This window comes from Taudactylus pleione, unplaced genomic scaffold, assembly GCF_031769625.1.
Source record: "Taudactylus pleione unplaced genomic scaffold, aTauple2 ptg000304l, whole genome shotgun sequence".
Lineage (NCBI taxonomy): Eukaryota > Metazoa > Chordata > Amphibia > Anura > Myobatrachidae > Taudactylus > Taudactylus pleione.
The window spans coordinates 497,404-511,091 of record NW_028284705.1 but is presented as its reverse complement, the minus strand read 5'-3'; the positions used below and the strand labels follow the sequence as shown (position 1 = coordinate 511,091).

At 43.4% G+C, this 13,688-nt stretch overlaps 1 protein-coding gene across 1 annotated transcript in view; it reads left to right on the top strand.

Annotated features, from left to right (window-relative positions):
• Positions 1–13,688, top strand: part of LOC148511581 (microtubule-actin cross-linking factor 1, isoforms 6/7-like) — a 255,456-nt gene that overhangs the window by 16,567 nt on the left and 225,201 nt on the right. Inside the window, exon 2 of the mRNA XM_088442060.1 lies at positions 5,463–6,062. Within this exon, the coding sequence (XP_088298186.1) occupies positions 5,520–6,062 (543 nt within the window). The 5' untranslated portion in view covers positions 5,463–5,519. The remainder of the gene's footprint in view (positions 1–5,462; positions 6,063–13,688) is intronic.

Below are 13,688 nucleotides of genomic sequence, written 5' to 3'. Positions count from 1 at the left end.
CACGACAGGTATGGGGGCCAACTTGCGCTGAAAGAAAATGGAACAAGCAGAAAAAACCTGCACCTTTAAAAATCCCAAAGCGCAGGCCCGACTCTAATCCGGTTTGGAGAAAAACAGGGAAACCGGAAGTCCTAGATGGAAGGTCTTGACCTATACACCCGGTTATAGAAGGTTCCTGTCGTGAAGCCTATATAGGATAACAGAGTCTCGGATGCCTCAGTGTCTTAAGATATCAGTTTCAAGAGCCACACCGTAAATGCAATTGCGCTAATCTGGGGTGTATGAAAAAGACCCTGAAGCAGAATACCCAGGCGTAAAGGAAGAGGTCACGGGACATCTGCTAGGAGGGACCAAAGATCCGAGAACCAACTTCTCCGAGGCCAGTTTGTAGCCCCAAGAAAGTCTAAGGCCGACTTGAGTTTCTTTCTATTTAGATGAAGAATTAGAGGGATCGGAGAAAACAGGTAAATGTCGTAGTTCGACGGAACTGTGAGTGTGTCGACAGCCTTCGTCTGTGGGTCCCTAGTACTTGACATGTATGCTGGGAGCTGATGATTCAAACTAGACGCCATGAAGTCCACTTGAGAACGATCTCATTGATGTACTAATGCATGGAACACGTCTGGGTGAAGCTTTCATGTTCTAGGATGGCTATACTGGCTATTCTGCCTACAGAATTACTGACTGACTCACGGCCCACCAGGGAATCTGAGAGACTTCCCACATGGCTATGCGACTTGAGTTTCTCCCTGGCGGTTGATGTAAGTGACGGCCGTCACGTTTCTGACTGAACTGTTACCGGAAATAAAATCAAATGTATTGCTGGAGCACAGCATGTAGTGACCAGCTCCAAGGGCACATTTTCTAAACTGAGGGCTGATGGGGGATAGAGGGGGAGGAGCTTCACACTTCTGAATTATTTAAAGTGCCAGCTCCAGTTATCCACGCTTCTATACCCCAGCGTAAGCACCTCCAGTGTCCCCTAGAGGATGAAAGAGAAAGTAGGTTGGAGAGGTCATGGAGGGGGTTGGTTCTTGAGGTGACAAATCAGACTGGAAAGACTGGGTCTGGAGTGACATGGGGAAGGAGGCTGGAAAGATGGAGCTGGAGTTACATAGGGTAGGAGGGTGGGGTGACATTGGCAGGGGTAAGGACGCTGGAGTGACATGGGCAGGAGGCATCTCTGGAGTGGCAGGAGGCTGGAGTGACATGGGCCAGAGGTTGGAGTTATAGGATGCTTGAGTGCCATGGGCAGAAGGTTCGAGCGACAGGGGGCAGGAGGTTGGATAGACAGAGTTCTGGAGTAACCGGGGGTAGGAGGGCAGGATGATGGAAAGACAGGAGTGACCAGGCGCAGGAGGCTGGAGGGATACAGGGGGCAGGAGGTGACACAGGGGACACAAGTCTGGTGGTATGCAGTCGGGAAGCCGGCGAACGTAATCCCGACTGCTGTATCCCGGCGAAGGTTAAATGACAGGGGTCTAAATCAGGTTGAACCTTTGTTAATGACATTTATTTACAGTTTCTTATATAGCGCAGCAAATTCCGTTGACACTGGTTATACTCCTACACAAACAAGCACCTTCCAAACCATGTGATCTCCTACACGAATAAGGAGTACCGACTGAATACACTGCCCAGGGAGGATCAGAATGATCTTCAGGGGTTCCACGTTGCAGAGAAACCGCCATATAAGGGGTTTTTTTTTATTTAATGCAAGCAAAATAATAATATAGACTTTTTACCTGGGCCTAGGTTTTTTGGAGGGGCCTGGGCCAGTTGCAAGAGGTGGCAGCCTGGTTGACTAAGCTGGTTGAATTGCGCAGAAGTGGGCGGGGCAATGCATACCTTGTTATTTCTCTGCCTGGATTGAATACTGGCCGCGGACAGCCTCTGGGATACATGACTATCCTTCTGGGCATCAAGGATGTTCCACCTGAGATTCGGGAGCCACCCTGACATTCCGGGAGAGGAGAAAAGTATAGAATACGCAGATGTCTAACGTGTCCTGGTAAAAGTAGAATTTGCCCGACTACTTCAATCAGACGGTGGAAAATCCCCCCCCCTTGCTTGGGGGGCAGCCCATTGAGATCGTTAACAGCTTACTAGATCATTGTACGAGGGACATTTCTTCTATATTGGGGGATTACATCAAGATAAATGGTGAACAGTGATTTATCTTCACTATTGTCCCCTTTCATCACAACTACAACTTCCCAGGCGTGTTGGGCTCAGAGAGGCGCTTCTTCCGTGGCAGGAGTACCCATATTATGCCCACTCTTGTTCCTGCATGCCGACAGATGGCCAGTCTCCTTCCCTTCTTCTGTATTAATGGGAGATAACAGTCAGCAACAAAGAGAACAGCTGCAGCTCCAGGGAGACCGGCTTCAGTGTGATGGTAATGGGCTGGTCACACATTGCCCTGATGCTGATCTGTAAAACATCATGCCCATTATATGGGCAGCCTACTATATTAGACTTTGTACCAGATATGACTCTGCATATTAGACTTGGTACCAGATAGGGCACTGCATATTAGACTTGGTGCCAGATAAGGCTCTGCATATTAGACTCGTTATCTGATATGACTCTCCATATTAGACTTGGCTCTGCATATTAGAGTTGGTACCAGATATGACTCTGCATATTAGAGTTGGTACCAGATATGACTCTGCATATTAGAGTTGGTACCAGATATGACTCTGCATATTAGACTTGGTACCAGATATGACTTTGCATATTAGAGTCGGTACCAGATATGACTCTGCATATTAGACTTGTTATCTGATATGACTCTGCATATTAAACGTGGTATCGGATATGGCTCTGCATATTAAACGTGGTACCAGATATGACTCTGCATATTAGACTTGTTACCAGATATGGCTCCGCATTTTAAACTTGTTACCTGATATGACTCTGCATATTAAACGTGGTACCAGATATGACTCTGCATATTAGACTTGGTGCCAGATATGGCTCTGCATATTAGAGTTGGTACCAGATAGGGCTCTGCATATTAGACACGTTATCTGATATGACTCTCCAATTTAGACTTGGCTCTGCATATTAGACTTGTTACCTGATATGACTCTGCATATTAAACGTGGTACCAGATAGGGCTCTGCATATTGGACTTTTAACCTGATAGGGCTCTGCATATTAGACTCGTTACCAGATATGGCTCTGCATATTGGACTTGGTACCTGATAGGGCTCTGCATATTAGACTCGTTACCAGATAGGGCTCTGCTTATTAGACTTGGTACCTGATAGGGATCTGCATATTAGACTCGTTATCTGATATGACTCTCCAATTTAGACTTGGCTCTGCATATTAGACTTGTTACCTGATATGACTCTGCATATTAAACGTGGTACCAGATAGGGCTCTGCATATTGGACTTTTTACCTGATAGGGCTCTGCATATTAGACTCGTTACCAGATATGGCTCTGCATATTGGACTTGGTACCTGATAGGGATCTGCATATTAGACTTGTTACCTGATATGACTCTGCATATTAGACTTGGTACCAGATAGGGCTCTGCATATTAGACTTGGTACCTGATAGGGCTCTGCATATTAGACTTGTTACCAGATATGACTCTGCATATTAGACTCGTTACCAGATAGGGCTCTGCATATTAGACTTGTTACCAGATATGACTCTGCATATTAGACTCGTTACCAGATAGGGCTCTGCATATTAGACTTGGTACCTGATAGGGCTCTGCATATTAGACTCGTTACCAGATAGGGCTCTGCATATTAGACTTGGTACCTGATAGGGATCTGCATATTAGACTCGTTACCTGATATGACTCTGCATATTAGACTTGGTACCAGATAGGGCTCTGCATATTAGACTTGGTACCAGATAGGGCTCTGCATATTAGACTTGGTACCTGATAGGGCTCTGCATATTAGACTTGTTACCAGATATGACTCTGCATATTAGACTCGTTACCAGATAGGGCTCTGCATATTAGACTTGGTACCTGATAGGGCTCTGCATATTAGACTCGTTACCAGATAGGGCTCTGCATATTAGACTTGGTACCTGATAGGGCTCTGCATATTAGACTTGTTACCAGATATGACGGACATGGTACCTGATAGGGCTCTGCATATTAGACTTGGTACCAGATATGGCTCTGCATATTAGATTTGGTACCTGGTAGGGCTCTGCATATTAGACTTGGTACCAGATAGGGCTCTGCATATTAGACTTGGTACCAGATAGGGCTCTGCATATTAGACTTGGTACCAGATATGGCTCTGCATATTAGACATGGTACCTGACATGATATGTTGGTCATTGCTGGGTGCAATATACTGGACATTGGTGTTTATGATACTTGTTTCTAATTATGATGATATGCTCATTATCTCTGTGTATGATGTGCCCTCTTAGTATGTTGTATAATGTAAAACAGAAAAACATAGCAATATTAATATATATATATTTCAGATACTGCCGTCTTCCTCTCAGCTTGAGCCAGTCTGGCCATTCTCCTCTGACCTCTCTCACTAACACGCTGCTTTCACCCACAGAACTGACGCTCACTGGATGTTTTATTTTTCTTATTTTGTGCAGAATTTTCTGTAAACTCCAGAGACCGTTGTGCCTCAAATACCCAGGAAATCATCAGTTTATGAGATACTCATACTCTCTGTAAAAATAACTCAGATCACATTTCTTCCCCATTCTGGTCTGAACAACTGAACCTCTTGACCAACCATGCTGTTAAACATTGCGTTGCTGCTACCACACTGTTTGCTGATCAGATTTTTGAATAACCAAGCCGGTGTACCTAAGAAAATAGATACAGCGTGTGTGTGTACATATATATATATATATATATATATATATATACATACACACTGCATATAGTAAAATCTTTACATATTCTTTACAAAAGGAATAAAGCTCATTTTTTAAATTATTTTATTCTTCATTGTGATACATGCCGATAATGGAACAGGTATTGTTAAATAGCTTCCACAATGCACAGAAGAATACAGTATTACCACCTTTTTATAAATTCTCTGCTGCACGAAGCTGGTGGGGACCATTTTTATCTGCAGCCAACTTTCCTCCGATTTGTTTTTTTCATTTGAACAGAGTGTCATCAGAAACACATGAGAACATACAAACTCCACACAGCGCAGATAGGGCCCTGGTTTGGATCAAACCCATGGCTCCAGCAGCAATTCTAACCACCGTGCCCCTGTGCTGCCCATTATATGTTAGAGTGAGCATTCCATTCCTACAAGTGATTTGTTACCTGCTCTTCTTACCTGTGTGCCCGCCCTCATGCTGTCACTATCCCTCTGGGGTTGTGTTATACCAGTTACTGTCACGTTATTATGTATACTCAGTTATATCTCTCTGCCTGCCTGCCTGCCGGCCCATCCATCTTCCTAAAATAATATCTTGTTCCCTCATTTATATTCCAGGCTGGAACTATGCTCCCCGATGTCTGACACCCCCCTGCCGCCCAGGTGCCCCATACCATGGGCAACTCAGTCAGCAGACCCAGCTGCCTGGGCGACAAGAGCAGGAAGTCTGAGCAGTTCCTGAAGGACTGCTGCCTGAAGAAGGAATCCTTTACCGACATCGCGAGTGTGAGGAACAACACTGAGCCCGGCAGCACCATATCTGTGGAGAAAAAACAAAATGAGCTGGTGTTTGAGAAGGAACTGAACCTTGCTCCACCCTCCAGCAAGAGTCAAGGGATTGACCCTCTGCCCAAGCAGAACAATGCAGATGCCAATGTCCAGAATGCAGCGGTCAGGAGAGGGACACCCAGGTCCACACCGGATCACATGGGGAACGTATGGACTCCACAGAGAGGAACGCTGGACAGGGCCTCTGGAAGTAGCTGGTCTTGGAAGCCCCTTGCCTCCAGGGAAGTGACGGAAGTCACAGAAGTTACAGAGACCGTCGTCACGGAGATAGTCGAGGTGACACAGTATCCGACAGGAGATAGAAGTGGTGAACCTATTGTCACCAGGACAGTGAAAGTACTGACAGAGTGTGCCGGGGAGCTGGCTGAGGTTAATGTTGGCTATGTTACTTTGTCGGGGATATTGCTGAGGTCAATGTTGGCTATGTTACTTTGCCGGGGAGCTGGCTGAGGTTAATGTTGGCTATGTTACTTTGCCGGGGAGATTGCTGAGGTTAATGTTGGCTATGTTACTTTGCCGGGGAGATTGCTGAGGTTAATGTCGGCTATGTTACTTTGCTGGGAGATGGGCTGAGGTTAGTATTGGTTATATTACTTTGCTGGGAGATGGGCTGAGGTTAGTATTGGTTATATTACTTTGCTGGGAGATGGGCTGAAGTTAGTATTGGTTATGTTACTTTGCTGGGAGATGGGCTGAGGTTAGTATTGGTTATATTACTTTGCTGGGATATGGGCTGAGGTTAGTATTGGTCATATTACTTTGCTGGGAAATGGGCTGAGGTTAGTATTGGTTATATTACTTTGCTGGGAGATGGGCTGAGGTTAGTATTGGTTATGTTATTGTGCCGGGGGAGCTGGTTGAGGTTAGTATTGGTTATGTTACTTTGCTGGGAAATGGGCTGAGGTTAGTATTGGTTATATTACTTTGCTGGGAAATGGGCTGAGGTTAGTATTGGTTATATTACTTTGCTGGGAGATGGGCTGAGGTTAGTATTGGTTATATTACTTTGCTGGGAGATGGGCTGAGGTTAGTATTGGTTATATTACTTTGCTGGGAAATGGGCTGAGGTTAGTATTGGTTATATTACTTTGTTGGGAGATGGGCTGAGGTTAGTATTGGTTATATTACTTTGCTGGGAGATGGGCTGAGGTTAGTATTGGTTATATTACTTTGCTGGGAAATGGGCTGAGGTTAGTATTGGTTATATTACTTTGCTGGGAAATGGGCTGAGGTTAGTATTGGTTATATTACTTTTCTGGGAAATGGGCTGTGGTTAGTATTGGTTATATTATTGTGCCGAGGGGAGCTGGCTGAGGTTAGTATTGGTTATATTACTTTGCTGGGAAATGGGCTGAGATTAGTATTGGTTATATTACTTTGCTGGGAGATGGGCTGAGGTTAGTATTGGTTATATTGCTTTGCTGGGAGATGGGCTGAGGTTAGTATTGGTTATATTGCTTTGCTGGGAGATGGGCTGAGGTTAGTATTGGTTATATTACTTTGCTGGGAGTTGGGCTGAGGTTAGTATTGGTTATATTACTTTGCTGGGAGATGGGCTGAGGTTAGTATTGGTTATATTACTTTGCTGGGAGATGGGCTGAGGTTAGTATTGGTTATATTACTTTGCTGGGAGATGGGCTGAGGTTAGTATTGGTTATATTACTTTGCTGGGAGATGGGCTGAGGTTAGTATTGGTTATATTACTTTGCTGGGAAATGGGCTGAGGTTAGTATTGGTTATATTACTTTGCTGGGAAATGGGCTGAGGTTAGTATTGGTTATATTGCTTTGCTGGGATATGGGCTGAGGTTAGTATTGGTTATATTGCTTTGCTGGGATATGGGCTGAGGTTAGTATTGGTTATATTACTTTGTTGGGAGATGGGCTGAGGTTAGTATTGGTTATATTACTTTGCTGGGAGCTGGCTGAGGTTAGTATTGGTTATATTACTTTGCTGGGAAATGGGCTGAGATTAGTATTGGTTATATTACTTTGCTGGGAGATGGGCTGAGGTTAGTATTGGTTATATTACTTTGCTGGGAGATGGGCTGAGGTTAGTATTGGTTATATTGCTTTGCTGGGAGATGGGCTGAGGTTAGTATTGGTTATATTGCTTTGCTGGGAGATGGGCTGAGGTTAGTATTGGTTATATTACTTTGCTGGGAGTTGGGCTGAGGTTAGTATTGGTTATATTACTTTGCTGGGAGATGGGCTGAGGTTAGTATTGGTTATATTACTTTGCTGGGAGATGGGCTGAGGTTAGTATTGGTTATATTACTTTGCTGGGAGATGGGCTGAGGTTAGTATTGGTTATATTACTTTGCTGGGAGATGGGCTGAAGTTAGTATTGGTTATATTACTTTGCTGGGTAATGGGCTGAGGTTAGTATTGGTTATATTACTTTGCTGGGAAATGGGCTGAGGTTAGTATTGGTTATATTGCTTTGCTGGGATATGGGCTGAGGTTAGTATTGGTTATATTGCTTTGCTGGGATATGGGCTGAGGTTAGTATTGGTTATGTTACTTTGCTGGGAGATGGGCTGAGGTTAGTATTGGTTATATTACTTTGCTGGGAAATGGGCTGAGGTTAGTATTGGTTATATTACTTTGCTGGGAGATGGGCTGAGGTTAGTATTGGTTATATTACTTTGCTGGGAGATGGGCTGAGGTTAGTATTGGTTATGTTACTTTGCTGGGAAATGGGCTGAGGTTAGTATTGGTTATATTGCTTTGCTGGGATATGGGCTGAGGTTAGTATTGGTTATATTACTTTGCTGGGAGATGGGCTGAGGTTAGTATTGGTTATATTACTTTGCTGGGAGATGGGCTGAAGTTAGTATTGGTTATATTGCTTTGCTGGGATATGGGCTGAGGTTAGTATTGGTTATATTGCTTTGCTGGGAGATGGGCTGAGGTTAGTATTGGTTATATTGCTTTGCTGGGATATGGGCTGAGGTTAGTATTGGTTATATTACTTTGCTGGGAGATGGGCTGAGGTTAGTATTGGTTATATTGCTTTGCTGGGATATGGGCTGTGGTTAGTATTGGTTATATTACTTTGCTGGGAGATGGGCTGAGGTTAGTATTGGTTATATTACTTTGCTGGGAGATGGGCTGAGGTTAGTATTGGTTATATTGCTTTGCTGGGATATGGGCTGAGGTTAGTATTGGTTATATTACTTTGCTGGGAGATGGGCTGAGGTTAGTATTGGTTATATTACTTTTCTGGGAAATGGGCTGAGGTTAGTATTGGTTATATTATTGTGCCAAGGGGAGCTGGCTGAGGTTAGTATTGGTTATATTACTTTGCTGGGAAATGGGCTGAGATTAGTATTGGTTATATTACTTTGCTGGGAGATGGGCTGAGGTTAGTATTGGTTATATTGCTTTGCTGGGAGATGGGCTGAGGTTAGTATTGGTTATATTGCTTTGCTGGGAGATGGGCTGAGGTTAGTATTGGTTATATTACTTTGCTGGGAGTTGGGCTGAGGTTAGTATTGGTTATATTACTTTGCTGGGAGATGGGCTGAGGTTAGTATTGGTTATATTACTTTGCTGGGAGATGGGCTGAGGTTAGTATTGGTAATATTACTTTGCTGGGAGATGGGCTGAGGTTAGTATTGGTTATATTACTTTGCTGGGAAATGGGCTGAGGTTAGTATTGGTTATATTACTTTGCTGGGAGATGGGCTGAGGTTAGTATTGGTTATATTGCTTTGCTGGGATATGGGCTGTGGTTAGTATTGGTTATATTACTTTGCTGGGAGATGGGCTGAGGTTAGTATTGGTTATATTACTTTGCTGGGAGATGGGCTGAGGTTAGTATTGGTTATATTGCTTTGCTGGGAGATGGGCTGAGGTTAGTATTGGTTATATTACTTTGCTGGGAGATGGGCTGAGGTTAGTATTGGTTATATTACTTTGCTGGGAGATGGGCTGAGGTTAGTTTTGGTTATATTACTTTGCTGGGAGATGGGCTGAGGTTAGTATTGGTTATATTACTTTGCTGGGAAATGGGCTGAGGTTAGTATTGGTTATATTACTTTGCTGGGAAATGGGCTGAGGTTAGTATTGGTTATATTACTTTGCTGGGAGATGGGCTGAGGTTAGTATTGGTTATATTACTTTGCTGGGAGATGGGCTGAGGTTAGTATTGGTTATATTACTTTGCTGGGAGATGGGCTGAGGTTAGTATTGGTTATATTACTTTGCTGGGATATGGGCTGAGGTTAGTATTGGTTATATTGCTTTGCTGGGAGATGGGCTGAGGTTAGTATTGGTTATATTACTTTGCTGGGAGATGGGCTGAGGTTAGTATTGGTTATATTACTTTGCTGGGAGATGGGCTGAGGTTAGTATTGGTTATATTACTTTGCTGGGAGATGGGCTGAGGTTAGTATTGGTTATATTACTTTGCTGGGAGATGGGCTGAGGTTAGTATTGGTTATATTACTTTGCTGGGAAATGGGCTGAGGTTAGTATTGGTTATATTACTTTGCTGGGAAATGGGCTGAGGTTAGTATTGGTTATATATTACTTTGCTGGGAGATGGGCTGAGGTTAGTATTGGTTATATTACTTTGCTGGGAGATGGGCTGAGGTTAGTATTGGTTATATTACTTTGCTGGGAGATGGGCTGAGGTTAGTATTGGTTATATTACTTTGCTGGGAAATGGGCTGAGGTTAGTATTGGTTATATATTACTTTGCTGGGAGATGGGCTGAGGTTAGTATTGGTTATATTACTTTGCTGGGAAATGGGCTGAGGTTAGTATTGGTTATATTACTTTGCTGGGAGATGGGCTGAGGTTAGTATTGGTTATATTACTTTGCTGGGAAATGGGCTGAGGTTAGTATTGGTTATATTACTTTGCTGGGAGATGGGCTGAGGTTAGTATTGGTTATATTACTTTGCTGGGAAATGGGCTGAGGTTAGTATTGGTTATATTACTTTGCTGGGAGATGGGCTGAGGTTAGTATTGGTTATATTACTTTGCTGGGAGATGGGCTGAGGTTAGTATTGGTTATATTACTTTGCTGGGAAATGGGCTGAGGTTAGTATTGGTTATATTACTTTGCTGGGAGATGGGCTGAGGTTAGTATTGGTTATATTACTTTGCTGGGAGATGGGCTGAGGTTAGTATTGGTTATGTTATTGTGTCAGGGAGCTGGCTGAGGTTAATGGTAATGGAGATTGCAGATACATAAAGGACTATCCTCACTAAGAACATACATGTGATATTAATGTACCCTGTGGTAGATAAACAGCAATAGTCCGTCTTGTAGGTGATCAGAATGATGACGATATGTTTTCTACTATAACTGCGATAAGCGTCGTCTCCGGCTCTGGGGACTTGGTAATCTCAGTGATTTCGCTGCAGTAACTCTCTTGATACATTGCGTGAAGTAATAATATCCCCTATGAAGAAATGAGCTATCGCCGCTTTGTAATTAGACCACTCAGCATTCAGCAAATTGCCCATCTCACGTGTTCCGCTAGCTTTTAATTGTTAATAGGAATAAATGTTATACCAGGCTTGTTTAGCATTTGTTCCTATTTCCATTTTAAAACTAGCAAACAGTAGTAAAGAAATACAACTTCTTATTAAATCTGCGCCGCCTCCTGTCTTCATTGTGCAAATGGGGCCGTTAGGTTCAGCTCTAATGTTACATATACATTCTGCTGATTATAAAGTATAACAATAACAAATAGGTGGGTTTTTGTTATTGTAGACCACGACCACTTCCTGTGCTCCAGGCCTATCAGAAAAGGGTATTTTTTACCATTGTGACATCTAGGAGTTACGGTTCCATAATTCTTGGAGACGAGGAACTGAGTTATTATCAAAGACTCCTCCACTCTGGATATGTCACTGTGCCCCAGGCGTGTGGCCACTGAGTGTATGACTGTGTCCCAGGCGTGTGGCCACTGAGTACGTGACTGTGCCCCAGGCGTGTGACCTCTGAGTACGTGACTGTGCCCCAGGCGTGTGACCTCTGAGTACGTGACTGTGCCCCAGGCGTGTGACCTCTGAGTTCGTGACTGTGCCCCAGGCGTGTGGCCACTGAGTACGTGACTGTGCCACCGGCGTGTGGCCACTGAGTACGTGACTGTGCCCCAGGCGTGTGGCCACTGAGTACGTGACTGTGCCCCAGGCGTGTGGCCACTGAGTACGTGACTGTACCCCAGGCGTGTGACCTCTGAGTACGTGACTGTGCCCCAGGCGTGTGGCCACTGAGTACGTGACTGTGCCCCAGGCGTGTGGCCACTGAGTACGTGACTGTGCCCCAGGCGTGTGACCTCTGAGTACGTGACTGTGCCCCAGGCGTGTGGCCACTGAGTACGTGACTGTGCCCCAGGCGTGTGGCCACTGAGTACGTGACTGTGCCCCAGGCGTGTGGCCACTGAGTACGTGACTGTGCCCCAGGCGTGTGGCCACTGAGTACGTGACTGTGCCCCAGATGTGTGGACCCCAGTTGTGTGATTGTGGCCTCTGTGTGTTATTGTATCACAGATTTGTAGTTCCTGTGTCCGTGATTGTGTCCCAGGTGTCTGGCATCCAGGTGTGTGATTGGGCCCCAGGTGTGTGATTGGGCCCCAGGTGTACCTCAGTCATACTTTTACTGGAGTTACTTTGTGTACAAAATACCATCCAAAAATGTAAGATAATTATATAGTTATTGATGGGTTTACACTGCGCAGCTCTCAGCCGGCTGGGAACACTCTTGGTTTGTGGAGGAGCAGACGGAGGAGTTGGGTGGAGTGAGAGAGTGAAGTATGTTGTTTATAATGAGGATTGAAATGTAAAACGGTGTTAGAGGCTCTCGCAGCCATTACCCCTCTGTAGGGGACTTTGTTTTCCAGGGGAGTGTATTTCCTAAGACAGGGAGAGATATAAATGTATTATGTACTGATACAGTAACTATCACCTCCAGAGATATAAATGTATTATGTCCTGATACAGTAACTATCACCTCCAGAGATATAAATGTATTATGTACTGATACAGTAACTATCACCTCCAGAGATATAAATGTATTATGTCCTGATACAGTAACTATCACCTCCAGAGATATAAATGTATTATGTACTGATACAGTATCTATCACCTCCAGAGATATAAATGTATTATGTCCTGATACAGTAACTATCACCTCCAGAGATATAAATGTATTATGTCCTGATACAGTAACTATCACCTCCAGAGATATAAATGTATTATGTACTGATACAGTATCTATCACCTCCAGAGATATAAATGTATTATGTCCTGATACAGTAACTATCACCTCCAGAGATATAAATGTATTATGTCCTGATACAGTAACTATCACCTCCAGAGATATAAATGTATTATGTACTGATACAGTAACTATCACCTCCAGAGATATAAATGTATTATGTACTGATACAGTAACTATCACCACCAGAGATATAAATGTATTATGTCCTGATACAGTAACTATCACCTCCAGAGATATAAATGTATTATGTCCTGATACAGTAACTATCACCTCCAGAGATATAAATGTATTATGTCCTGATACAGTAACTATCACCTCCAGAGATATAAATGTATTATGTCCTGATATCACCTCCAGAGATATAAATGTATTATGTCCTGATATCACCTCCAGAGATATAAATGTATTATGTCCTGATACAGTAACTATCACCTCCAGAGATATAAATGTATTATGTACTGATACAGTAACTATCACCTCCAGAGATATAAATGTATTATGTCCTGATACAGTAACTATCACCTCCAGAGATATAAATGTATTATGTACTGATACAGTAACTATCACCTCCAGAAATATAAATGTATTATGTCCTGATACAGTAACTATCACCTCCAGAGATATAAATGTATTATGTACTGATACAGTAACTATCACCTCCAGAAATATAAATGTATCAGTACATAATACATTTATATCTCTGGAGGTGATAGTTACTGTATCAGGACATAATACATTTATATCTCTGGAGGT